Source organism: Semicossyphus pulcher, unplaced genomic scaffold (assembly GCF_022749685.1).
Source record: "Semicossyphus pulcher isolate SPU_LCO1_2020_fin unplaced genomic scaffold, fSemPul1.0.p SCAF_13, whole genome shotgun sequence".
NCBI lineage: Eukaryota > Metazoa > Chordata > Actinopteri > Labriformes > Labridae > Semicossyphus > Semicossyphus pulcher.
Window position 1 is genome coordinate 15,383,341 of NW_027211637.1, and position 27,963 is coordinate 15,411,303.

The following is a 27,963-nucleotide window of genomic DNA, read 5'->3' on the forward strand; positions in this document are numbered from 1 at the left end:
AATGACTAGTTAACTTGAAGAGCAAGCAAGCACTGAATGGATAAATACAGCTCCTGTGATGCGTCTGTGGGTTCCTTATCACTGCCCAGACTGACAGCGGTTCTGCAGCTTCTGCACCGAAATGTGAGAGCTGCTGATTTGAAGTGTCCGGCAGCGAGAGGCCTCACTCGCTCAGCACTCATTCACTGAGGGTTCCTCAGAGGGGAAACGCTTTGATGATGAAATTATGTGAAATACGCGGCTGTGGTCCTCCTTGCTGTACTATCTGCTGTGAACAAGGTCTACAGTCTGACTGCTGTGAGGAACTGACAGGCTTTAATCAGCTGCTCGTGTAAATGTGTTTTTATATTCGTGGAACATTTGAATATTCAAACGACACCATCAGGATATTTTGTAATGTGTAACCGTCCTGTTTCCCGCCAGACCAACTCGTGCCGACAAATCGGTGCGACAGAGGACTTGGGGTTACGTCATCGAGGATATACATTTATATACATCCAATATAAGGTAGAATATGCTAAGAGTCTTGCACATCTCTGCATTTTGCTTTCATTTTGTATGTAGGGCAAATATGGATGGTACTTTGTGCTTTACAGTCGCGTGGGATGGGACACAGCTTTCACAGTAAGAGGAAGTGGATGAAGGCTTGTGATGGCCACAGCCACACAAGGGTAATATCACTGTCGGCTACACTCTCACCTCATAACTTTGTCCAACAAAATCTGTTCATTTTTATTTGCAGTCAACCACACAAACAATTTATAAACTTAGTTTGATTTGGTATTAGTTAATTTATGCATTTAATGTCACATTGTTTACATTTAGCGCGCACATTTTTACACTGCAAGATTAGGCACACATTTCTGTTATCTTTGAGTTACCTGACTGCTGGGGGAGCGCACTTCCTGGTTGGAGCAAAAGGTGTGGCCTTGGGTTGTGAACACTCTTCTGCTGGAGCCAGCTCACTGGAAGATACCAAGTGCTCTGATGTCATGGGGGGGATTTGGGTTTAGTTAGTTTAGCTTTTGTATTAAAGGTATAATAAGTAGGATTTTCCTAGAAAAATAAAATATAGACTTTTAGTCAGTTGGTTTGGCCAAACCCCTATGTATGTTCCCCTCATGGTGCCAGGGCACCTTTAAGCTGGTTTGCCAAGTGCCATTAAAATTCGAAGAAGAAGAAGATTGTTACGTCCACACTTAAATTCTCATCAGCTTATATTAAGCTGACCTCTTTAATAGGCCTAGTTGTTTTAATTTTGGTTTGCACATTTGATATTCTTTTTGGGTTTTATCAAGTTCTCTAAAATAAAAACTCCTGCTGTCTTGTGCCTTCCTGCTGGGTCCCTAACAGCTTGGTAAAACACTGATATAACTCATTGCTTATGTTTTTAGTGACCCCCTGAACTTCACTCGTCTTCCAGCATCAGGCAAAGAAACCACACATATGGAGGCCGTTAGAAAAGCAAAAATTATCATAATGATTAAAACTCTCTGTACCAATGATGCTAGTTTCTATTTGAATATGTGAAACAGCATATTCTTTTAAATCAAACACAGAGTTGCCTAGATTATTGTTTCAGTGTTTCTGAGCTTCTTGGTATCCATCCACAAAACAATAGTAAGTGAACGACTGATGCTATATCAACCTTAAACTTATTCCATGAATAGAAATGTCAGCCCTTATGCAATTCTGTTACTTCATTTCTTTATAATTCAATGAAACTTAAGGTCAAGAGGAACAAAAGTAAGGGAAGGATAATTATGCAGAAGCAATACCGACATCTGAATTCAGTGAGTGAAGCGCCGACTCTTTAATAGAGTTTTGATGACGTGGTCTCATTCAGAGAAGACTGACGACAGCCTGTTATCCTCCGAGGCTTCTGTGCTTCCAGTGAATGATTAATGTGATATAATAAAGGCATTAAGGCTTCTAGCACCTCAGCTGTGCAGGTGAGAAGTGACTGCACTAACCACATGGTAAGTAGCTATGATTCTTTACACCATTCATATTCCTCCATAATTCATCCTGTCACTTACAGGCTTCTCTTGGCACCTAACCGACACCTTGCCATATGGTCCTGACCGATCCGATGTCAGTCCACGATGTGCGCTGCTGTTACCTGAAAACCTCAGCGGGCCTCATATTTACAGTCTGATTAGCATCGGGTCAGGGAGGCTACGACCTCTGCTGCTCTCGCTTTTCAACAGAAACCCAGAGGATCAGACAAAACTTAATCAAGACAACAAACAAGTAGAGACAGAAATGAAGCACAGGAGAGCAGGAAGCGCTGTTGTGCTCTTAGCTAACACGCTAAGCCACGGCTTTTGACAGATCCCTGTTTGATCAAGTGAATGGAAAGAGATCAAGCAGCATATTTCAGCATCACTACAATTATTTGGCCAAAGTTTTTTTATCATGCTGTTCTGCAGAATACCGATGAGAACACCAGGTCTGTCTCCTTTTCAAGGGAGACCACATTCAAGTCATTTAGTCTGCCGAAAAACAAGCATCAAAGATCATTGTGCGTGACATACTATGTTATTCATATTCCCAGCTCAACGTGTGGCCACTATAATTTCCCATCTAGAGGCAGTTGCTGTCGTCAAATGGTGATTCACAATGCCTGTATTCTCCATTACCTATCAGTGCGGCGGTGCGGGGGGTGGATGTTGCTGAGATTAAAGTCCGAAGAGGAAGAAGGAAGCGATTGTTGATGCTGTTCACATTAGGTCATTAGGATGAGGAATGGGCTTGATATTTAACAACGCTGCGACGTGTCGCGCATACGAGAGTGGGGGAGGGTCCAGGAAGAAGAAAGGAATTATTTTTCACACTGCAGCTGTTGCAGGGTGCGTCTACATATTTCCAAAATGACTGCAGTGCTATCATGCTATGAAGATTGTTATATTGCAATTTCACACCAAGGGATAAGCAAATTAGAACATTATCTGAGAAGGCGGAGTGCGATAAAACAAGAAATGGGATAGTTTTAACTGAACAAAAGGGAGATTTTAGTTGCCAGGTTTGTCAGTCCAATGAATCTCTCTGGATGACAAGAGCGGTGAGGGCAAATCTAACAGTTTCAATATGAGTCAAAGACCAACAGAGATTGGGTGCAGACAGCTCATCTGGCTCCGTGCCACTGTAAACGTTTGGGGCAGTGGGCAGATCATAGTTGAACAGAATTAGACAAGGTTGACAGAACTGTACGTGGGTTCAAATGGGATTATACCTCTAATCCCCTTGATCTTCATACACAGATAAGCATCCATAATCCCACACCTAACCAGGATTAAAGAACAGGATGAAAAGCGCAGCAGCTAATTCAAAAGGACACAAGAACGCCAAACTCAGCGAGGACAGACAGAGCTGCTTCAGACTGCTGCTGCGAGAGGAGCCGGGGTTTAAAGCAGGTAGCTATAGGCAACCTGTGCTCGGCTCTTTGAAGCTTTGTCAGAACGAGCACAAAGCACGTAAATAGGGCAAAAAATGTGCTGAAGAAAAATGTCGGATGGGTATACAAACAGACGAGGAAAGAATGAGTTGTTTTTTACAGGTGGAGACGAGGTGTAAGGTATATAAACATGTTGCCCTCTACATGTCCTCCTTTGTTTCCTTTTGTTGCAGGTATGTTCACTGGATTCCTCCCACGTCTCCTTATTATCACTTCAATGAGCACAAATATTCCAGCTTCTTTATGTAAACTCTAAATATGAAGTGTGATTACATTTTAAATAGTTTGTGTCGTGATGTAATGAGACTTTTGCTGACGTTTTGATTACATTAATTACAGCGCGGGCTTTAATCACTATAACAGTGTTTGATTTATTGTTATTCTAAATAAATGAGGCTCTCATCAACCACCTGCAAGCTAAAAATTGCTTGTTTTCACAGAGAAAGAGAGGATTAGGAGGAGCTGTCAATCAGAGAGAAACTTTCTGTCTCGGCTTACAGTTAAAAACTGCTCAAAGTCAAGACAGCCAGTGTACTTCGCTCGCTGTGTTCCCTCCTGCCGACAAGAAAAACCCTTCTCTAGAGGACATCGAGAGCCCATTTCAATTTCCCCCCGGCAAGAACACAACATCCCTCTATATCAGAGGCCAAAAGAGATGCCCAATTCTTTTTGTTATTCCACATACGATGTAAGACACACTTTATGTGGCTGCTTGACATCCAATCACAGCTCACTCTCCTCTCCTTTTCCCCAGCTGTGTCACGAAGGCCGCGGCACCTTTCACCCCCTCTCCTGGATGTAATGGAATTCATATCATGTAGCACTGAGTCGCCCTGACCTCTTCTGTGGTGGGTACTGCTGACTATAGATTTTAATCTGCGTGCCCACTGATCGTTTTCAGCTGCTGAATAGATTAATGACATGGGAGTGCTAAACTGGGGCAGCGGAGCGGCTTTCTGAGAGCCTTTCAGGGGGGTTTCTCACCTTTGCTGCAGCAGGCGACAGAGCGTGGTCATAAAAGAAATGAACACTGACGGCTCTGAGTGCAAAACAAATTAGCTAAGCTCATCCACAGAGTAAAAACCTCCTCTGCCCTTGCCTGCCCTTGCACCTGAGGTCTTTATTATAAGTGTGAAGACAAGAATCTAATACCTGAGGCTTGTAAGAAGTTTCATGTGTGTGCGTGAGTTTGTTTCGTTAGAGAGAGCGTGCATCAAGGAAAGCAGCAGACAGGGATTGGTGTCGTTCTTTGGCTTGGGTTTTTTGGCCCTTACAGAGCTCGAGCCTGAATCTACCTGTGATAAGGAAGGCGAGGGAAGAGGTAGCCGAGAGTGTGTCCTTATCTCCTGGCATCCCTAACAGATGCCCGATGCCAAAGTGGTACAAATGCTTGCCGCCTCGCAATCCCCTGTCCCATCAACACCTCCATTTAACTGTATAGCAGAAAACACACTGATGTTAAAATTAGGAGATAGTTAGGAGTGTTTCTGGGCCTCCCTGTGAGTGAAACAAGCAGAAGAATGCGATTTGTAAACCCATCTATAACAGGGAATCTCTCTATCTGAGTAATGTGCGCTCTTAATAGCAGGAAAATACTGCACCATTGACTTTAGACCAGGATTTTGTCGGTCAGTGGTGTTGTCGCTTTCTGCTGCCTCAAGATAGGAATGCGCCTCCAAGTAAGAAATTTGCTTCTTACACAAGAGGGCACTAGGTTTGAAAATTAAAACTCTGTTGGAAACCAGCATTGACACTTTTGCTGAGCAGTGTGTCTCTCTGCACCGGTTGTAAGATCTGGCTCCAGGACCTTTTACAACCATGGTATGTATTAGATGAGCGGTTTCTATTCATGGCAGGAGTAAGGGCAAAGACTTTGAACTGGATGAGGGAAAGCCAGGTGAAAAAACTGTTGAGAGCTGAGCTGCGGAGAGCAGAGGATGTTTGCCTTTTACAGAACCGAAGATGTACCTCATAAATCCCACTTTCATCTGACAAACAGGGTTCTTGTACATCAGCACAGTTGGGGTTTTCCACACCTAAGCAGGAATACACGTTATTAGAGAGGGGCCCTTGTTAGTGTTCAGCCTTAGAGACCTAAATTGGCATTTAGCGAGGCAGCAAAATGCACTAATTGTGTGTGATGTCCCCAGGCAGTGGATGCTGATTACTTCAAGCCATCTAAAGCACTTCACCTCCCCGTTAAGTTACACAGGAAAACATGACGCCAAACAGACAAAGGAACACCTGCTCCGCTTTCTGCATTTACAGTACCAGCAGTGCTTAAATTAAGGATTTTCACTTTCACCAAAAAATGAACTTCTTTACTCCCACGCATATTTAAATCTGCAGCAGCAAGTTCTTTTTTTTTTCCATCTCAGAGGAGCTGCGGCTGTGTAGCCCCGAGTCAGTCAGCCAACTACATTAACCAACAACTTAAAAAGAATTGTGAGTCTCTGAAGTCGAGATGAGACAAGCGATGCCCCTTGCTTCAGTTCACGCTGTCTAAACTTCTGGTGAGTCACACAGCTCGGCTGCTTGGCTCTGTAATGTGACATCTTATAAGCATGAAATTGTAAAGATATACTTGACGTTTCTTTTTTTTAATTTATTATTAATTCTGACTGCCTGTGAATACGGGCATGTAAAAAGATCCATCTTAGTAACTATAGTTCATCTCAGTACTATGAGGTTGTAACGGACTGTTTGCTAAACTCCTCCCCCGAGCAAAGATTGTCTTCAAATGAATCATCAACTGGTTTGGACCTTTGCTGACTTTAACTTCAGGACATCTTTCAGCACAAAATCCTAAAAGTTATTTGGCCATTAGGTTGATTCTGTATTTAAGAGCCCTTTTACGGGACTCTCATTTTAACAAATGGGGCAACACCTGTGAGCTAGATCAGGCAGGCAACTCGAGCTGCACTGAGTTCAAACTTGACATGCGCCATTCTCCACAGTCACCTGACAAACACTTCCTCCCAATGCGGCACTCTATCTAAACTGTAAGATTCCTCTGCTCTGTCATTGCCAGGTCGCTAGGTCATGAGATAGTCGGGGTAATATCGGGGTCAAAAAATCAGCTGTTTTGCGTTCGCACGTGCAGCCTACCCGGGTAAAGTCAGGACATGTTCAGGAGTGCAGTGCATGTGTGTAAAGGGCTATACTTTCAGCCTGACCACCACCCCAGCATCCACCTGCAGGCTCCAGCTCGAGGGGTTTAAGATATAATCTCATCACTCCTCAAATTTCTGCATGCAAAATAAACCTGCACAGAGTGATGAGGTCGGAGCCCAGACGCCAAACACAAGCTCTGTTCTGCTGCTGCAACAAACATTTCAAACCATTACAAACATGAGTTGTCTGGCTGAATTAAAATATGGCCGACTCAGCTAACGTTAGCATAATTAGGTAGCTCGCTCCAGGTGATGCAATTTGCAAACAATAGTTGTCATTTATTTAAATTCTAACTGTGTGAAAAATAATGATTTCCAAATCTGCATCCTGTAAGAGGACTTTTCTGAGTCTGTTACGTGTTCCACTTTTTCAGGACAGCACTGACGGCAAAGTGAGGATTTTTAGCATAATAAAGTGAGATCAGTTGGAGCACAATAATCATTACTGCCTCTCTTTGTCCTACAGTAAGTCATTATTTCTACTGATGTACTCCGAGCAGCAGAAAAAGGGGGCAGAGGAAATAAACGGTGCAAAGATGAGAACATTTCAGATCATTACAGCAAGAGCAGCTGAAACCTATAAAGTACAATATAAGGAAACACAAGGAGCTGCTCCTCGAACAATAACCATAGAGTTGAATCAACACCTCTGACTAAGTCTCAGCAAATACCAAACAATGTAGGTTTCACAGATCCAGCATTGTACTGCTTTTGTTTTACATTTAATTACAGAAACAGTGTTGCTGTTTTTAATTTGAAGTGTAAACTGTAAATAAGTGATCCTTAAGAGATATACTGTACGTGTACAGCTACAATGTAAATGGATTTTATTTGATGCAATCTGGTGTTTTTTTTAATGTCTTAAACTTAAAACTTGATTTGCTGAAAGCAGAAGCATGCATTATAATGTCATTCATCACTATGTTCACTGTTTGTCACTCAGCATCTGCAATGACTTGTACAGTTATCTTTTACCATGTGCACCAGCCAATGTGCCAATCAAGGCAAGACAGTCCTAATTGTTGTGACTTCCTGTTCCCTGAGGCCGCATCACACGGCTGAATGTAACAGACCCAGTTAGGAGCCATGTGGAGCTCCAGTTTGCCCAGGCAGCGTGAGATGGACTTCCTGTTTACTAATGTCTCAAGACTTTGAGAGACAGAAGGGGGCGGTCCCAACATTTATATTTTAGATAGCAATTCTATTTAGCAGTTATAATTATTATCAAAAAGCTTGCGGGACTTGAGCGTGGACTGTGACGACTGTAAGCGATAAATTCCAGGACCAGAGAAAAATTAAGAGCGAAGCTGTGATAACAAGAAAGATGTTTATCAAATCAGGCTTCTGCTGATTCCGATCAAATATTGTCTCTGCTTTCATTATATCTGCCATGTTTTATCTGATTGTATCTTTATCAAAGCAAGAGAAAACTCAAGAGAAAACGCATCACTTTTATCTCTGTATTTATTGTTTAATGTTTGACTTCCACCTCTGGGCTCACTTAAATCTAATTTTTGATTAGCCTTTGACTTTGAAGTTTGGCGTTCAAAGCAGCCCTGTGGCTCTGGTTCTATTGACCTACAAAGACAAGTTTCAACAGTTCAGCTTCCCTTGTACCACATCCATACTACATTCTAGCATCTTATCTTTAAATATCTTCATTTAAAAGGAGTCATTTGTAGTATAAAGACTTACTGTAACACACAACATCATCAAGGACATCTTCCTTCCTGTCATTCCCACCAGACGACACTACAGTCTCGGCACAGATATCTCTAAGTGGATGAAAGAACGCCACCTTCAGCTCAACCTATCCAAGACTGAGCTCTCTGTCATCCCAGCCAGTCCCTCTCTGCAACCACAGATCAATATCCAGCTTGAACAAACTGAACTCATGCCCACAAAGTCTGCCTGGAACCTGGGCGACATGATTGACGACCAGCTAACCTTTAAGGTTCATGTGGCCTCAATTTCTCGGTCGTGTCGATTTGCCCTGTACAACATCAGGAAGATCAGACACCTACCTTTCAGAGTTCTTGTAACAGGCTCTTGTAACATCACGAATTCAACTCCCTACTGGCAGGCCTTCCTGCATGCACAGTCAAACGTCTGCAGATGATCCAGAACGCAGCAGTGCGACTGGTCTTGAATCAACCCAAAACAGCACATCCACCGGCTTCCAGTTGCCGCTCGCATCAAATTCAAAACTGCTTACAAAACAGCAACGGCACTCCCTCCCGCCCACTACGCTCTGCCAATGAAAGGCGCCTGGAACTCCCATCACAACAGGGCCCTAAGTCGTTAACTAGACTCTTCTCCTCTGTAGTCCCCAGGTGGTGGAACGAGCTACCAAGCTCCAATCGATCGGCAGAGTCTAGAAGCTACAGACCCAGCTCTTTCATGAACACGTCTGCACTACATGATATTGATGCTATTGATGATATTGACCTTGTTGATCTTCTTTACGCCATGTGCACTGCCTCTGTGCACCGCCTGTCAGCACCAGTGTCCGATCGCACTTGAAGCTGCTTGTTGACACTCACTCACGTTGTTCCCTCCTGTCTTGATCGTTGCTCGTGTGCTCGCTAAATGAAATTGTAACATTGTATTTGAAACATCTTCTGCTTGCTGTGTGGACGGAGCTCTTATAATGATGCCTTATAACTGTAGGTGAGAAAGTAGGTGATCTCTTACGTGAGCTAAAAAAAAGCTGCTTCCTGTATTTGCATTTACATTTTCCTGAACTTCCTACACAAAGACTACTCCACAGGGAACGTTATAGAGAGAACTAAAAGACAAGATTATGCCTCTTTATGATGGTTTGGCCCCCACAGGTGGGATACAGTTCAGATGAGCCTTGGATTTATTCCAGTCAGCGAGAATGTTTTTTACACTTTATTTTCTATATTTTTACTCATCCCTCGGCTCCCACAGGAGCAGCCAGCACACCCACGACAGTCATTGTAATTTCGCTTCTGGTTTATTTCCTGCTCCGAGCATCCAGCAGTAGGGCACAGTCACAGTAGGCTAATGGGTTTAACATGCTAATGTTGAGCTGCATTCATATGCTCCAGTGTGTGGTATAATTTACCATTCCAACATAAAAGGTTAATGCCATTCTTAAAATGAACTCTATTATCGTGATAACCGCACACACATATTGTGTTCCTTCCCACAGGCTACACACATAATCACAACCATGAGAGTCGTGTCACAGCTGAAATGTTTTTCACTAAAAGATGCCATTCACCTGCATCAGTTCATCATTTAGCTCTGCGTTTCTTCAGCCAACGATAGCTTTGATACATGTCTCTCATTAAAACCAGATTATATACAGGATGGATCTGTACCGCGCCGTCACTTCAGTGCTTCATAGCTCACATTCCTCCCAGAGGCACACGTTTCTGTCTTAATAAAGGCGTGTGGGAGAAGCCATACATCTCATCTGACCTGTTATTTTCCCAACATGTCCGTGGAAATTTGCTGTGACAGGAGCGTCAGAAAATTATATTTGTCCCCATGTGGAGAACAGACACGAAATTCTGAACTTATTGAGCCAAGCGTGAGCAGCAGGTGATGCTTCTGCTTTTCCTAACTTCACTAGGACAATGTGGTTATCAAACAATACACAGGATGTAACATTGAACATGTCTGCAAAGCATTCTTTGTCTAATACAACCTTTGTTTCCTACAGTATCAGCTCAGAACACTATTATGTTTATGTTTAGGGAACGCACAAGGTTCAACACAGCGAGAGATAACACTAACTCATGACCAAGCATGAGAGGGGATGTCTTCACTTTTGAAATTTGGACCAATATGATATTACGGCACCATAACCATATTGGAAGATACTGACATTGTGATAAGTTTTTGTTCCGCGCTATTAATTGCATATGTCCGCTCAGTGTTTGTAGCCACAGCATTAACCAGCATCGGGACAAGGCTTTGTTTACGGGAATATGCGCACTTATAAGCCACCTCGCGTAACGGAGCATCTGACTCGATCATCCCGCCGACATCATCTGTGACGGCAGCAGTATCGCGTGCTCGTTTACAGTTTACAGGCAGGCGACACACAGACTCTGCTGCACAGCAGGCTCTTCACTCTGTACACTGGTACAGCAATGACATGTCCTCCTAAATATACTTGTAAAAGCAAGTATGCACACACTGTGATATGTTCGGCTCACCAGCCATCTGGGGAAAATACTTTGGTACAAATGAGGTAAAAAAAAAAAGAAATACTAATAAAGGTTAGAATAATAACAGTAGCAATAGCAGTACACATTTGAGTGTTTGTGTGCTGGATAGAGGAAGAAGTGAAATCAAGGCAGAACACGAGAGGGGGAGAGATTCTGGGGAAGAAAAAGAAAGAGAAAACAAAATGAGGGGAAAGGGGGTCAGGTTGGAAAAAAACGAATGCGGTAGATGGAAGGGGGAAGAATAAATGAGAGATGAAGTGTGGAAAATGGGAAAAGGGGTGCTGATGTGCTTCTTAAGCAGGTCATTGGATGCAGTGTGCCTTGGGAGGACTCGTTAAAGCATAGCTAACAGATTTCCTCAGTCCCTGCTGGAGGAGCGGTTCCTCAAAGCTCCGGCGCAAAGAGGCACAGTCAGTGTTGGGATGCATGACGTGGAAATGGAGCATTAGCCATTGAACAAATTCTCAGCTATAGTCTATCACAGGAGGGGTGACAAACTCCATTACTCATGGATGCTGTTCAGATTACCGAAAGGAGGGGCGGAATAACTGTACCCATAACTGAATGTCATCAGGAGGAGAGACTCTTTCTGTCTTTCTGACATAAAATCTATTGTGACATTTAATAGCAACAGAAATAAATGCTTTCATAAGTGCTCTTCTGTAAACTGCAGTCTAAATGGACAACCATGGCACCATCACCCTCTGCTGAAGCTAAATTAGGTGTTGCATCAGAGCAGATTCTCAGCGGGGATGAAGGTGCCCTGCTGAAGCTGCAGAATCAATACGTTGGTCCATCATGTCTGGGGGCTCCTGAGCCTCCCGCTCTTCTCTGATGTGCAGAGTGACGCCTAGTTTACAGCATGCCTCTTGATCCTGCTCATCCTCTTATTCAGCACTGAAGGGCAACCAGCTCTGTAATCCACAGCCACCAGTCACTGGCAGGGTTCATGGTCGACACCAAAGCCCTGTTGTTCACACAAACCCCCCACTGCTGGGGCCGGCGCCGGCTCGTTCTTCACATAGGGGCGCACACTCTGCACTTCACAGGCTAACACACACAAACACAAGCTTCTTAGTTTGTCAAAAACCTCCTTCTTACTCGCCGAAAGACGCACATAACTCAACGAGACATTCGCACGTCTGTGGGTGCCGGTGGCTTCGGGGCTTCATATTTCCCAATTTACGTCAAGGCGGAGTTGATAGTGCCATGTGTCCCATGCTGACTTCAATCCACTCTCCGCGCTAGATCGCTTCCTTAATGACAGTAATTGCATTGAGGAAGCCCCCGGTCGTGTTCAATTACCCATTCCCATCCAAGCACACGGGTCTAATCTTGTAGCATAATATACGATACAGATGGCTCTAGAAGGCAGACATATCCATCATTGCCTCATCTTAGCTGGAACATTTGAAATCCAGCAGGAGAAACATGTCACATTTGAAGGAGCTGAGCAGCGCTACCGAGTTTCTATTATTTGATAAAATCTGGAAACTTGGGTTTGCATAGTTAAATTTGCCTCCTTGAGAGGCCGAGTGTAAGAAAAGCCTCGTCCAAGCCGTGAGTGGCTTTTATCCTTGACGGATGCATAATGAGAAAGTGAACAAAGTGAAATGAACGCTCACCCTAGAGGTTTCTCCAGGCGACTGGCAGGTGAGCCAACAATCTCCCCCAGAGTACAGTGGACCTGTCCCAGGAAGTCCTGCCATGGGGGGAGCATAAAGTGGGATGGAGAGAGACGTATGTTGGGGCAAAGGATGGGGGCATTCAGGTGGATCACGGGGGGTAACAATGAGAGTCGGTAAGGAGTTAAGCATTGTTATAAGCATTGTACGATTATAAATAAGAACATCTTATGCAGACACGTACGTTAAAGTCGGTTGGCTTCCAGGGTGGAGAAGAAGGAAGAGGAAGAGAGAGAGAGACACCAGGCAGCAGCAGTGACACAACAGAGCATATCATGGAACAGAAGGCACACGACTCAAATACCAGACTGTCATCAACAAAGTGCAAGAAAGAAGAGCAAAAGAAGTTGTGTGAAAGAGCAGTTAGGAGGACTGGTACCAGCAAAGGGTAAAGAGTCAGAGAGTCTCAGAGGGAGAGAAAAGGAAAGAGCACGAGAAAGGGAACAAAGGCAGAGAGAGTTTCACACAGGTTGCAGAGCATGCAGCACAATGCGCAAACACAACAATAAAAGCTTCACAGTGACAGAAGAAGAATAACCAATGATGAAATTATTGGTAGTATGCAAACCAAGGCCTGCAAAGATATCCTTGTTGTGTCTGTTTACAATAAAGAGCTGTCAGAAAAACAAGCCCTTTTAAAAAAGGTTTTTGGAAAAATGCATCTTGTCTTGCAAATGACAATTTAAACTGCAAAGAGCTTTTCAGAGCACACGGGGAAATGTGTTGGGAAGCTTTGATAATGATGTGCGATGCTTCATTTCTCATTTAAATGAAAAGGTAACGAGGATACGCCAGATGCAAATGAAACTCTGCTTATTTTAGCACTGGGTGAATAAAAGACCTCATTTACAAAGTGCAGCAGGTGGAAGGTAAAGGAAAGTGGGCAATATGTTTGTAGGTGATGCATAATTTACACATTAGCCAAATATATTCGAGCATTTAGATGCCATGAGCTTTGGTTTGCATAAAACCTTCATACTGGAGACATGCACTCATAATAATTCAAAGGGAAAATCTCATGTCTTTACTTACATGCTTTGCCAGATCTGGACTTTTAGAGTCAATATCATACCTGAAATCACAAGAGAGGCCTCAAATCACAGAGGAAAGACGTGGGAAACAGCACCATGAGGTTTTAAAAATGATTACAGAAGCTCATAAAGGAATACGAGCTGCTGCGTGGACGTTTTCTGCCTGTCAATCACACACCTGGGTCATTGTGGGAGTAAAAGGGAAACAGTAGAGAAAAAAAGTGCATGCAATAACGTGACAGTTAATTAAGGAGCTCATTCTATAGTTTATGAATGTAATTTCCGCCCTTTGCCAGGGGGATGGTGTTGAAACAATCTACTGATGCAGGGAAAGTTTGCAGCATCTGCCAGTCAAACTTAATGTAAAAGTAATTAAACCTCAGCATGCCCCGGCTCCCACCTCTGTGATAAAGAAGAGATGTAAATGAGTAACACTAATTGTGAGGGGATGCACTTTCTCTGTTGCTGTTCCAGAGTTGTATTATAGTAATACGCCAAATGAATTCATTAAGTGTCTAACAATCCTCAGAGACCAGCAGCGCCGTCCTGCATAGTCCACCAGAGACTTCATGCTTGAAGGGAGAGGAATAAAAGGACACAAGCATATCTGTTCTCCTTGAGGAAAGGGGGTGTGCGGAGAAAATGATCCCGACACTGTTCTCTGAGATCTCAAAATGAAGCTGCACCTTGCTGACCCTCTCACTAGTCTGTCCTTTTCAAGAGGAGGAAGGCAGCTATATGTGATAGAGGGGAGGACAAGGGGGTTTTGTTGGGTTTTATGGGACTTGGTTTCAAACATTTGCTTTGCTTAGCAGGGAGGAGATTAAGGATAAAACTTGATATGAAATATTTATCACCCTTATACCAATCTGCCTTCAACGAATGTCTATTGACTACGCCAATGAATAATTCCTCAGGAAGAGAGCCGAGCCGGTGACGAAGGAGGGAAGAGAGAAGAAGAGGTGAGAGAAAATGAGAGACAGGAAAGAGATGAAGAGATGGATGGGGGAGAGAGCGCATGAGGGGAGACAATGTTAAGATGTGCTGGAAACAAAAAGGAAGAATTGGAGGACTGGGTTACAATAGTTCAAATCTGGTGTGTGTGTGTCCTCAGAGGACCAGATCACTCGGATAACTCACACGTCAAAGCGCAGGTTCTGCTTCTCCTCAAAGAAGTAGTCCAAGATGTACTTCCTGACAAAGTCTGGGTTTAGCGTGTTGTCTATCACCTCCGTTCTCCCAAACTAGATCAGCGGCAGGAGAGGGAAAAAAAAGACAGATGAGGAAGATGCGAGTGCAGAGCTTTGAGATGGCACACTATGCAGTCACACAGAAACTACATCTACCGCTCTATTGCCTCCCCCCCTCCCTCCTCTATCTTCCCCCGGCAACCGTGTGAACTCACGACTTCGAATAAGCTTAGATTTGATTAACAGGAGTCAGTGATCGCACACTGTCAGCTCTTCTTCTCCACTTCTTCTCTTTGTGCTGGGGATGTGCAAGCCTGAGGAAAGCACTTTATTGAGTCCAATTACACTAATTTAATTAATACCACATTTACGCCACTGTTGCTCTCAGAGGCACTTCAAAACAAGAGGCTGAGGATGTGGGGAAGAGAAGAGAGAAAAACAGTGACTCTCACATTTCTTTAGAGTCTTTAGAGAAAGGAACTGTCACAATTGACGGGAAGACGGGAAGCTGTCTCCTGTTCCCTGGTGTTAAGAGGGAAATGGGAAACTGCAAGCACAGGCACTAAAAATGTATCAGTGTTACAGAGCTTCTGATGAGGTGATGCACTGATAAACAAATCAACACAGGCAGAAAGTGTTGCATCCCCCCACATAAGCACAGGCACGTTAATTGTATCCAAAATGAATAATTCAAAGTCAGAGAGCTGATGCTGAGCTGCATAAATAAAACATCGGCAGTAGAAAGGGTTACCATAAACTGACACAGGGAATTAATAATAGCAGTGTGAGGGCTTAATGAGGAGATGAAACAGCAGGATTACAGGCTCACACCTTTGTGATTACATCAGGCGGGGGTAAGACTCAAAGCGGGACTTAACAGGGGAGCCACACAGAGTTATGTTACAGCAGCGGCATACTTTCGGCGGACGCTAATGTAAAAACAGTCGAGCTGGATTGTAACATATGACAGCAGGAGAGGGTTTGCTGAAGTGTAACCTGCCATCCGACATAAAAGTGTGTCTAAGCCTATAAAAGTTTAACTACTGTGTGGCACTACCTCTTCATCCCTGTCAGAAAGTGTGAGAGCTCCCTTTTCCAGCAGATGCAAAAGGAGGTGAAAGCTCCGCCGAGCGAACGGGAGCCGATTTCAATGCTGAATGTGGCAGCAGGGGGATGATAGCGTATTCAATTTGGTCTCAGGCCAAACTAAACAAAGGAAGAATCAGCACCAGAGCAAAGATGAGGCACCTGAGGAAATAACAGATCTCCCGATGCACATATTATTCCTACCTCTGCAAGTACACTGTCAGCCCGTAAAGCCAAAGTTACAAAGCACTACAATTAACTGTCAACCCTCCCAAAAAAGAGCCCCGCTTTCATTTATCTCTGCTCTGGCAGTGTGCTCTTCTTCCTCTCCAATAACCATAGCTAAGATATATTGTGAGCTGCGATGTCAGAAATTCATCTTGGTTATAAAGATTAACGTCTCGGAGTTTGACTAGACGAGGAAACGCCACGCTCTGCTTGAATTTAGGGAGGTTACATTGTGTCAGCAGCGTCTCAGTTAAGTGGAAGTAGTAAAAAGAGGAAAACCTGTCATGCACGAGGATAATTAAGGAAGGAGTTGAAGATCTAGACTTTCAGTTGTGTGGTAACAGACAGATTGACTGCAGCCACAGTTTTATGTATTTGACTACAAGCTGATGAAGACATCCGTCTCGAATCAAAACTCAATTTATACATAAGCATTTGTTTTCCTCTCTTGACGTAGAAGCTCTCGATGCGGGGAGTTTGTCCACCAGAAGATTAAGTGGATTACAGACGGTTGGTGTAGCAGCGAAAGGTGCTCCGACCAACCATTTCAAGCCTCCGGAGAACAAACACATTACATGACAGAGGGGCAAAAGAGGAGCTTAGCTTTATCAATACTGCACAGCTTGACTCTGCAGCTCAGAAAGCCAGCTGTTGACTGCACCGGAAACACAGGCCTGTATCTCTTTCAAAGAGACACTGAGGCTACACCCACAGTTTGTCAGCTCGAGGTGGGGCAGTGTAACCAGGGGTGACAGGTGTAGGAGGATTTACCCTCCTGCTAAGTGCATTTGATGCTTGTCATCATAAGCATGTCTCTCTGTAAAACTACTCCATGGCTTCATAAGAGGATTATTACTGTGTTGGTACCAGCACCAAGGTTTGATTTACTGTGAGTCAACGCCGGCTGACCGCTCCTTAAACACGTGTGAGCCAAAACGATAACCAGCGACGACGCTCAAGTGTTATTTGCTCTGAGTGATTATCGCTATAAAAAGATTAGCAATTAAACACTCAGCTCACTCGGTTAACCAGCAAATCCATTAAACAATTGATCAAACATCCAACGGATCCATCATTAAGTCAATCATTCGTGGTAATTGCCTCCGCTGGGAATATATTGCGCAGTCAAGTAACTGCAAATGACAACCAGCATGCGAGCATGCAGATGACCCGAGAAACGTTCAAACAAAATGAACACACACCGCTCAAGATTCCTGTTGAGATTGTAATTAAAAGTTACCAATTTGCTTAACTTAGCAACGCTGGCTTGTCAATCTCGGAACCCATCAGCTATCGTCTGACAACGGCGGTGTAGCAGTTAGCGATAAACTGCTTCGATACACCACCAGAGGGCTTTGTTTACAGTTAGCAACTTAAGAAGAATAGCAAGTTGCACAGAGGCTGCACTCTGGTTTCCTTCAGCAGTATGAACCCGAAAAATAAACAGATTTTCAGGTCTTAATTTGGCCTCTAATTCTTAATTTTATAGAGTTTAATAAATCACCGGTTACCGCCGATGGGAGCTGGTGCTGATACATGATTGGTCAGTACTACTTGGACAGCAAACATACTGCAAACGGAAAACCAGAACAATTCTCATACTAAAGTCTGGTGCATTTTTATGTAGACTCTGTAAATAAAGGTTTCTGTCTTGTGAACTAGCTCATGATCTAAGTTTGTGTGCTGTACCAGTTTCTGAGAGTAAGGACTTTTTTTTAGGAAGGATATCTTTGCCCTTCCTCACTTCTTCAAAGGTTGTTTTAGTGTGACAGCAATAGTTTATCATTTTGGACAGCCCCAGTATACACTGGCTTCTTGTCACTGAAAGAGATTACAAGATATTACTGCTCCCAGCAAGAAATAGTCCGGCAAATAACCCCAGTGAAACTTTTTACACTTTGGTTTTGATGTTTGATGAAATAAATGCACCATAACATGTAACATAAGTGAGCTTTAGAAGTCCTGGTGGGATGACATTCTTACCAGTGGACCAGTGGCCAGTGGACAGAGGAAAGCTAAGCCAACTATCTCCTATCTTTTGCTTAGCATTAGCATTAGCATACGGACACAACGGTGGTTGCATTCATATCATCTAACGGTAAGGAAAAATCTTCTTTCCAAAAATGTGGAGCTAATTCTCCAGACCTGGTTTTACAGTTAAGATTTAAATAGGTTATGGAAATTGTTTTATATAGGCATAACATTATGCCAGTGACAGTCCTCACAAGTATAGCAGGTCAACATCAGTGTGCATTGCTGTTTCATAGCAACAATTACTGCCATGAAATCCATGTTAGCAGCCTGTGTTTTAACACTGAAACCTCTGTGTTAAACTGTCTGCCCTTTTTAAGCTCCAGCACCCATAAAGCAAAGATTATAAGTGAAACCTTCGCGTCTTGGAGGCGAGTGTTTTCAATTTTTTAATCTGCAGTGTCACACCACAGTGTACCAGCGTGGCACCGGGGTCTCCGCGGAGTCAATAAACAGAGCACTCCTACTCAATCAAAACGGATTTGGGTGTGAAAAACTATCTGTCTTCCTGCTGGCAGCACGTATGTATAGTATTGATTGTGTTGTTGATTTCTGACTTCGCTCGCTTCTGTCTTTGGTTTCATGTTCACAAAGAATGAATGGGCTGCAGAAGACAAAAGGAATATCCAAGTGAATTCATGATTCAACCATTCCCCTTGGAGATAAAATGCAAGTTGGCATTTCTCTTCCTGTCCATCCATTGAGATTACAGGGAGAAATAATAATCCCAGAAGGACCTTTTCCTTCTGCAATCTCTGCCTTCCTCTACTTTCTCGGCCTCTCTGGGCTCATTAAGGACATGTGGTCAACAGCCAGGGGGGATAAGACACAGAGGTGAATCTTTATCAATATAAGTAGCTGTCACCTTAATCAGCCAATCAGTCATAGTCTACGCAGCGCTGACCAGCGCATGGATATTCACAGGGTCAATCAATGTCAATGATTGGCAGCATTTACCTTGAGAGACAGGAGGGGGAGGCAGGAGGTGTTGGGGTGTAAACATAGTGCGGGCTGTCATGGAGAGGAGACAGGCTGATTGAGCTGTGTTGACAGAGAGACGGCTGTGATCGCTTACCTCTCTCCACTGTTTGCACTCCACACCCTGCGTGTACAACACCACCACTGAGGAGAGAGGAGAGAGAGAGCAGAGGAAAGCATTGTCACTAAACAACCTCAAGCAAGCATCCTGCGTCTTAAAATGCTGTTTGTTTTGTTCTGTCTTTGCTGACATTTATCATTAATTATTCCGCTCGCCTTGACAGCACAGTGAAGTGCTGTGCTTGATGACGCTGGGCTACATCAAATTCTGGGCATGATGTCCACATGCAAGAGCAAAGCTCTAATAGAAGATAGGCGGCTCATGGAGCACAATTTAAGCCGAGCAATCAGAACGCAATTTCTTGACCGTGGGATTCTCATGATTCCTTTTTGATTTTGCGACTTCAAATGAAGCCGAGGCGAGCGAGCAGGAGGACGTGACCTGTCGTATATCCCCAGGTTCATCTCCAGGTGAATACAAAACAGGGCCAGTGTGATATCTTCCCAGTAGCTTATTTACACAAAGGGCTTGAACTTCCTTTCTATTATGTTTAATGTCTCATCCAGTCTCTATCCTTCAGGGAGTATCAAAGAAAATGCCTTTATGGCGGTTCCCGATGTGTCTCACCAAATGACACCCATTTGTATTCAAAGGCAGGCGTTCATACCCAGCACGCATTAAGGTACTTTGTGTAGCTCTCAGTGAGGAAAGGTTGTCACATTACTGTGCAAATGATATGCAGTTATTGAAGGAACACTTTGAAAAAGCAGAGTAAACTGAATCGAAGCTAAGCTCAGCAAAAGTAAAAAGTAAAGCTTCACAAAAGGAGAGGAGGCGCCCATGAACCGTATTCTGAGCAAAGAAAAGCGAAACTGAAATTAGCATCGTAACAAAGCTGAGAACTTACGCGGGTCAGATTTGGAGAAGGTGTCTCGGTCCAAGAGGTCCCTTTAAGAGAAGGAAACAGTCACACGTTAAAGTCTCACCAGCATGTGTTCACATTAGTCAGATAAATACATTTGAGAGCTGTGTAAGAGTTGGGAAGCCTCATCTTCTTTCACACACATATTAAAATGCTTCTTCTCTTACACAGTATAACTTAAAATCCTCTACGCAAAGAGCTACACAAGATAATAGCACGGTTATTCACAACAACATGTAACTTCAAAGGAAACCACATTGTCCTTGAGTTTTCAAATGTGCAGTAAAATAAGCACATTGAAGTTGAGTGAAAGGACAGAGAGGACCCTGAGGCAGAAGTGCCCGTGAAAACACAAGCACCGGCCCTAAACATTCAGGGTGCATACCTTCACCAAGGCTGCACATTCCTCTACATTTATTATAGTTAGTTTGAGAATTTTTTCATCCATATCAGTTAAAAGAAACCATAAAAGACACTCAACCGTGGCATGCACATGCCGGGACAGCTTAGGACAACACAGTTAATTGACAGCAAAATGAGGCTTTCGAGAAAAGAATCCTAAATATGCACCTGTACTTGAAAGCTGCAGCCTACAGCCCAACTTTTCATTTAATTAAAATCTGGTCAGTAATTTTTGAGATAAGCTGCTATGAAACAAAAGGAAAAACAAAAAGAACAAAAACACTGAACAACAGACTTTATGTAAGAAACTAATTAACAGATTTCACCATAATTAAACAAAAGTGACAAATATTTACACTTGCAGCTGCTGCTGTATTAGTTTGTTTTTTTTATCTGGATTTTGCTTCTTCAGTTTTTATTCATTGGATTTTAATATGTATTTGGACGTCCCTTTCCCTGGCATATAGCAAATGGACACATTTCAACAAGAGCACAGGAAACAGCAACACAATGAAGAAAGTGACACACATTCAGAACTCATTACTCTATGTATCATCATAATTTAAGCCAATACGTCCACTAATCACAAAGTGTCAAAGAGCCACAGGGTTAGTTGCAGCGTTAAAGGGATAGTTTGGTTTGTTTAAAGTGGGGTTGTATGATTGACTTGTCAATAGTAAGTGTACTACATACAGTGGATGCCGGTCAGCACGGCCCTGGTGTTCAGAAACCAGCCGGAGTGTCGGCACAGATGCTAGGCCATATCCCACTGCAGATAGGGCCAATTCCACACGTAATGTATCCACTTATAAGGAGTCTCACCTAAAAATCAATAGTGGTTTCAATTGTTCGCTATATTTGAATAATTCACCACGTTTCACTTTTCAGTAAGAACGCCTTTTTATTTGGCACTACTTTGTGACCACAACGTGTTACTACGCCTGCAGCGTCCAGTGTCGGATCAGCTGTTTGTGTCAGCGGTTTGTAGAAGAGACAACAAACTAAAGAAAGTACAATATTATGGAAACGACAAAGTGCCGTTCACGGTGGGGACCAGAGGACATTGTTTTCCTTCATGTGTGAAGTGTTTTATACTGTTGAGTGATCATGGAGTTAGATAGCGCTCCGCTAAACATCAACACTCCGGGCGCAACACTAAGACAGTTATATGCCTGCACCGATCATTTTTCTGAAGAGGATTATACAAAACCAACGGTGAACGATCCAGCTGGACTCTTGGTTGCTCTTCATGGTGGAGACGAGAGGATACTTATATGAACCAGAGAACACAGGGGAGGTACTTTTACAGGTGAGACAGGCCGACAGTGAGACAGGGGGAAACTTCTGCGGTTGTTTCATTCATTTATTTAGCGCTAGCTTTCCTGATGGTTAGGTAGAGTATTGCTCTTTAGCAAGAGTCTAGCTGGATCATTCGCCGTTGGTTTTACCTAATCCTCTACAGAAAAATGATTGGCACTTTGTCATTTCCATAATATTGTATTTTCTATAGTTTGTTGTCTCTTCTAAAAAAATGCTGACACAAACAGCTGATCCGACACCATACGCTGCAGGCGTAGTAACACATACTGTACGTGTTGCGATCCCCACAAAGTAGTGCCAAATAAAGAGGCGTTCTTACTGAAAAGTGAAACGCGCTGAATTATTCAAATATGGCGTACAATTGAAACCACTATTGATTTTAGGTGAGACGTGCTTATAAGTGGATAAATTAGGTATAAAATCTGCAGCGGCATATAGCCTAGCATCTGTGCCGACACTCCGGCTGGTTTCTAAACACCAGGGCCGTGCTGACCGGCATCCACTGTATGTAGTACACTTACTATTGAGATAAGCATCTCATACAACCCCGATTCAAAGAAAGCGAACTAGCCCTTTAACTTTCCGGTGTACCACCAGGTGACGACGACTTGTGCTTGTAAACAAAGGTCGGATATCCAGTCCTCTTAATATTTCAATGACAACACAGCGGAAAGTGTGACATTTAACACGGCGAGCTCGATCACAGCTTAGTGCTGCAGAGTGAAGGTGAGGAGCTGTTTGACTCTGGCCTCAGGGCAGAAGCAACGAGCCGCGACACAGAGCACATACACTATGAGGTTATAATTTACCATTCAAGGCAACATGTTACAATCATTATATGGAACAGGTTTATTGGCAGCTTGGGGCTATGTTACATTCAAATGTTGCATCTATGCAGGCATCCTGGGGTCAGTGCATAAGGGTGTTACATATGTGCAATAGTCTGATCAGCTCCTTGTACAGCCGCATAGGTATGCGTGTCACACTAATCAGACCAGCTCCCATTCAGCCTCCCTCAGTTTGAACCACAGTGAATGAAATCAGGCTACTTTTGCATATCAGGACACCTTCAATCCTCCATCACTTTAATAAGCACAGTATCGCTCGCCATGGAGGAGCTTTCCAGCACTTTGACACCCGTCATCGTCAGACGCCTTTTCAAGCAGCCGGGCTCTCTGATTAGCCCATTGACTCATTCTACTCGCAATCAGCATTAATAATATTCATTCAAGCATTATTTTTAGCCCATTCCAGACTTTATTTTGTGTGTTTTCTGGGAGCTGGCAGGATTTTTCCGACAGTTCCCCGACAACTCATTCCTTCTGTCGCTTTACATTATCCAGCTGATATCGCCGTTAAAACATAATGCAGTGTTACAAATGTTACCGACCATCAATCACATCATTCACCATTTTAGATGAGAGACATTTTCCATATGGTTCCAGTGATCTCATTTACATATCAGTATGATGCTAAAGCCTATAAATAAGTCTTGTTTCTGGTTCCTGATTGCGAGCAGTGTCGATAAATAACTTGCATGCCGTACGGAACAATCCTTGTCCCTGTAGGGCACTGCAGGATTTCAATGAATATAGATGAGATTTCAGGACTGAATCTAAGCGACGGGGCATCATTCATGTACACGTAATTTGGCATTCCTGGACACAAAATCCTCTGTTACAGGGATACGTGGGGGGATAATAGACGCTGCTTTGTTGGGTATTAGCCTCGGGCTGACCTGACTACAGCTGGAACATTGTCAGTGTAATTATCAGTGTAGATAACAGAGTCATCCATGACTAAATGCCTCTTTGTATCCACCTGTTACTGTCTGGCATCCATTATCCTCCGACAATTAACTTGTCCATCACCTTCTCCCATCTCTCAGCCCATAAGAGGATGCGCAACATGGAAAACATGACTTCCTGTTTCACTTTTGTTTTAATAGCTGTGTCCCAATACAGGGGCTGCAGCCTTTGAAGGCTGATTGCGTCACAGAAGCGCGTCGAAGGCTGTCCCAATTGGAAGGCTCCTTCAGATGCGGCCGACAAATGCATCCTCCTTTTTCCCAGGCCGTGAAGGATCCATTGGGAGCATCCTTCGCGGCCCAACGTATCCCGAGATGCATTGCGCGCAAATTGAAACGAGATGGCGGACTCTTCCGAGGCAGACGAATACACTTTTTGAAGGCTGCAGCCCCTGGATTGGGACACAGTGAATCTTACACTAGAAAAGAAGGCATCATTTGAGCTGCTGAACCTCACTTTGCTCTTGCAGAACATTTCTATTTCAAGGACAAAATGAACAAATTTATACACCAGTACAAATTAATCCACCATCTCTCAGTGCACATGGCCAGGGAACACACAAATGTGCTGCAGGATGGTTATAAAACTCTGAGATAATCCGTCTTCCTTCACTGAAGTTAACTCCTTCACATGCCGAATCCCAGCGGGATAAGAGAAGATCATTATCCTGGAAGCTGATGGAGACAAAGTTTGTTGATGAAGATGAACTTCATAGAAAGTAAGACAAAAGTAATTAGATCAAGCTGCTAGTTTTTCATCCACACAAAGTTTCAGCCTCGTATCAAACTCCAGCACTTTCATTATGACCATCTAATCTGAAGTAACTGAATAAAAAATGTCAAAAACCTGTTTTCCTATTCCTCTTGATCTCCCACCTTCATTAAAACTCTGAATGCAATAATCTTCTCTTGTCACTGGTGCATTTAATATTTTACCACATGAAGAGCAAGAGTCGGGAGTGCAATATAAAACATCTCAACAAACAAATCCATTTCACTTAGGAAATAAAGACAAATATTTTAATAGCTTTCTTTTTCTGTCTAACCATCCCGAACAAAGTAATAATGAAGATGTTTATTCATCAGTGAATTAAGCTGCTAGTAATTGGTTGTGCTCACTTAAATAAATAAGTAAGGCAGTACCAGAAAATCTACAAATGATGAATTAGTACAGTACCACCCAACCAAAGCACATGCTCTGAAAGCAAGCTGTCTCTGGCTGTATAACTGTGTTAAAAAGGCGTTTAGTTTGGCTAAAATATTGATAAATGTTTCTATTTCAGGCCAAGTGTGAAGAAGGTTTGACCTCTAAAACGTGGCCGGCTGCCAAACTCTTATTTCAAAGAATACATTAGGAGAACACGCTGCGACTGAGTCTGATCCCTGGAGATATTTTAGCAGCTCCTCGGTCCATGTGGCTGATCATTAAACTCAGAAACGTGGGAATTAATTCCTGCACCAGCAGTGCCTTATTGTCGGCGGCCCCTTAATTCTCCTCCACTTTCTTAGAGTTGTCGAAATCATAATTGGCACCTCGGAGAAAAAGCATCTAATTCAGTGGAAAGGGGGTTTAAATAGTCTTGAATCCGGCCGGCCAATTCCAGTATGAGCTGCTGCCTCATTGGTTCTTAAAAGGACACGACAATTGTGAGCTTGAAAGTCAAGATCCCGGCTGGGTGAGAGGAAGTAAAGTCTCTATATTACATCAGAGACAATAGGGGGGAAGGCTGGGAGGAGAAAGTGAAGGATGCTTTGCATTTTCAAGGCTACTGTGTCCCTTCACTCCCTGTCCTGCCCCCTATGGCCCCTCTCTTATTTGACTGAGGGCAGATATTCACTTTCCACTCACACACCATGGGGTCAGCAGGTCAACGTTTTGTCTAATATACCCTTAAGCGGCTTCTTAGGGGTCGAAGGGTGAGGGAAACAAACAGAGGAGATGCTGCTGCAGAGACTGGCCGACCCGTTACAAACCGGAGGAATCCCATTATTTACACTGAAAAATTCATTTTTCCTTCAGGCTGTTTTTATAATTCATGAAAAACTGTGTTAAGTAAATGTATTATGCAGGAGGGGTCATGAGATACATGCTTTTAAGAGGCAGCACGGTGACTTTTAAACAAGCAAACACAGATAAAATCTCTTCATTATTTGGAAATGATCTCTGCCTGCATTGCATAACTAAACCCCCGTATGGTGACAGATGATAACACAGAGTAATGTTGCTTTTGTCTGTCTCAAATAAACTCCCCTGCATTTCATTCAACATGCAATCTGTTCCTTTTATTAGTAACATGCAGACACTCTAACTAACATCTGCTGACCTTCCCTGCAAACGCACCAGGTGTCTTCTTCTCATCCATCTGTTTAATTATTCAGTTCCTGTTCAACCCGGGATCTCTCCAGGTCCACAGTACCTGCAGCACAGCACTCCCCAGGCGGCCGTCTCGCAGGCACTGACAGAATCTCAGTCATAAAACGGCTCTTCTGTTAGTATAATAAATGAGAATGTAGATAGGCTTTGACTCCTTGTTTCAGACTGGCTTTTGGTGTGTGACTAACGTCCAGCCAGGGAATAACATGGCTGCTAACTGCTTGATGCAACAGCTAGAGGTTTGTGCAGAGAAGGGTCTTTTTTTTAACACTAGGAGCTGAGGGACATGCACCCACTGATGCTATATGGATGTTATAACCCTGGCAGAGCACTTTGCACTTCGCCATCTGTGAATTCACGCCAATTTGCCATCGTCTCTCAGAGTCGTGAAAAAACACAGGCTGCCCGTATCTAAACCATGTACTTCCAGGACTGTCGATGAAAGCACGTAAATTGCACACTAGAAGACGGATCAGGTACAGTAAAGCTTTTCTAAGCTCATACGTACCTTGGCTTTGAAATGACAGTAACTGATCATTAAAAGGAGATAGACAAAGGAAGCTCTGCGTGAATTCAGTCGAGTGTGGAGTGGAGAGAGCCGGGTCAGTCTCAAGAGCGATCGTCATGATAAAGCATACAATAAAACTCTCTCAGAGACGGATTGATGTTAGAGACGGGCAAGTCGGTGTACCATATAGGGAGGGAAAAGAAAGATGGAGCTTACTAATTGGTGGTTGACTCGAGTTGAGTCTCAATGGTTGAAAGCAGCACACAGCAGGTAGGCGGTGGTGTACTATAATGAATGGAGACCACCTCCGATTGGGGGTGCAATCCCTGACTGCTACAGTTACATGTCAAAGTGTCCTTGGGCAAGACACTGAAACCCGAATTGCTCCTGAAGGCATACCCATCAGGTATGAATGTGCTCAGACATTGATTGGAGATTGGCACTTCGACCTTTGCCATCAGTGTGTGAATGTGAGTGACAGGGTGAATGTGATGCAGTGTAAAAGCGCTTTGAGTGGTCGGAAGACGAGAAAATATAAATACAGTCCATTTACTATTAATCATGAAGGAATATAACAGTACCAGGGCTGCACGGTGGTACAGTGGTTAGTGGTCGCCTAACATCGAGAAGGTTCCAAGTTCGAATCCCGGATTCGGACGAAGTGGGCCTTTCTGTGTGGAGTTTGCATGTTCTCCCCGTGCATGTGTGGGTTCCCTTCCGGGTACTCCGGCTTCCACCCACAGTCCAAAGACATGCTCGTTAGGTTCCTTGGTGACTCTAAATTGCCCGTAGGTGTGAATGTGACTGTCTGTCTTTATGTGTCAGCCCTGTGATTGACAAGCAATCAGTCCAGGGTGTATCCCGCCTCTCGCCCAATGACAGCTTGGATAGGCTACAGCCCTCCCGCGTCCCCCAACAAGATAAGCAGAATAGATAATCGATGGATAACGGTACCATTTTGTCCAATTTTCTAAGCTCTGATTGGCCATCCGCTTCTCTAAAGATGTAATTTTGCCGTCGCAGAGAGTGGTTCATTGTACCCACAGAGGGGTGTTATGGATAACCATATAGTTTTCAGAATCTCACAGAGAAGCCACCACACACAAGTCTTTTAAATGCAAGCAATTAAGCTGACTGGTTGAGCAAACATCCAAGCGCGAGACTAAACCTCCAGGACCTCTTTTTTCTTGTTTGCTTTTCTTGTCTTTCATCGTTCACACTGATAAACACAAATTTGTTCACATTTGTTTCACAGGTTTTAGTGGTTTGTTTACACTGGGATGAAATTGATTTATTTCCTAGCTGGGAAATGATTCCAGCTTAAATGTGGTAAGCAGTTACTGAGCACGATCCAAGACAATCTGAGCAAATCTGTGATCTCAGTGGTGATTCAGAGGTGTGGAACCGGCTCACCACAGGATGGCTTTTAGAAGTTTGAAGCTGAACTTAAAAGCCCCGTGATGTTGTGTCTAACGCACTATTTTCTGCCAAAGTTCTACCATCAC

At 43.5% G+C, this 27,963-nt stretch overlaps 1 protein-coding gene across 2 annotated transcripts in view; it reads right to left on the bottom strand.

Annotated features, from left to right (window-relative positions):
* cpne5a (copine Va) overlaps positions 1-27,963 on the bottom strand; it is a 79,514-nt gene that overhangs the window by 46,337 nt on the left and 5,214 nt on the right. Inside the window, exons 2-7 of one of the 2 annotated variants that reach the window (XM_069659867.1) lie at positions 20,033-20,073; positions 19,162-19,208; positions 14,692-14,795; positions 13,553-13,592; positions 12,705-12,719; positions 12,461-12,537 (exon numbers count right to left, since the gene is read on the bottom strand). In XM_069659867.1, coding sequence (XP_069515968.1) covers positions 12,461-12,537; positions 12,705-12,719; positions 13,553-13,592; positions 14,692-14,795; positions 19,162-19,208; positions 20,033-20,073 — 324 coding nt within the window. The remainder of the gene's footprint in view (positions 1-12,460; positions 12,538-12,704; positions 12,720-13,552; positions 13,593-14,691; positions 14,796-19,161; positions 19,209-20,032; positions 20,074-27,963) is intronic. The other variant, XM_069659868.1, reaches the window with a different exon arrangement.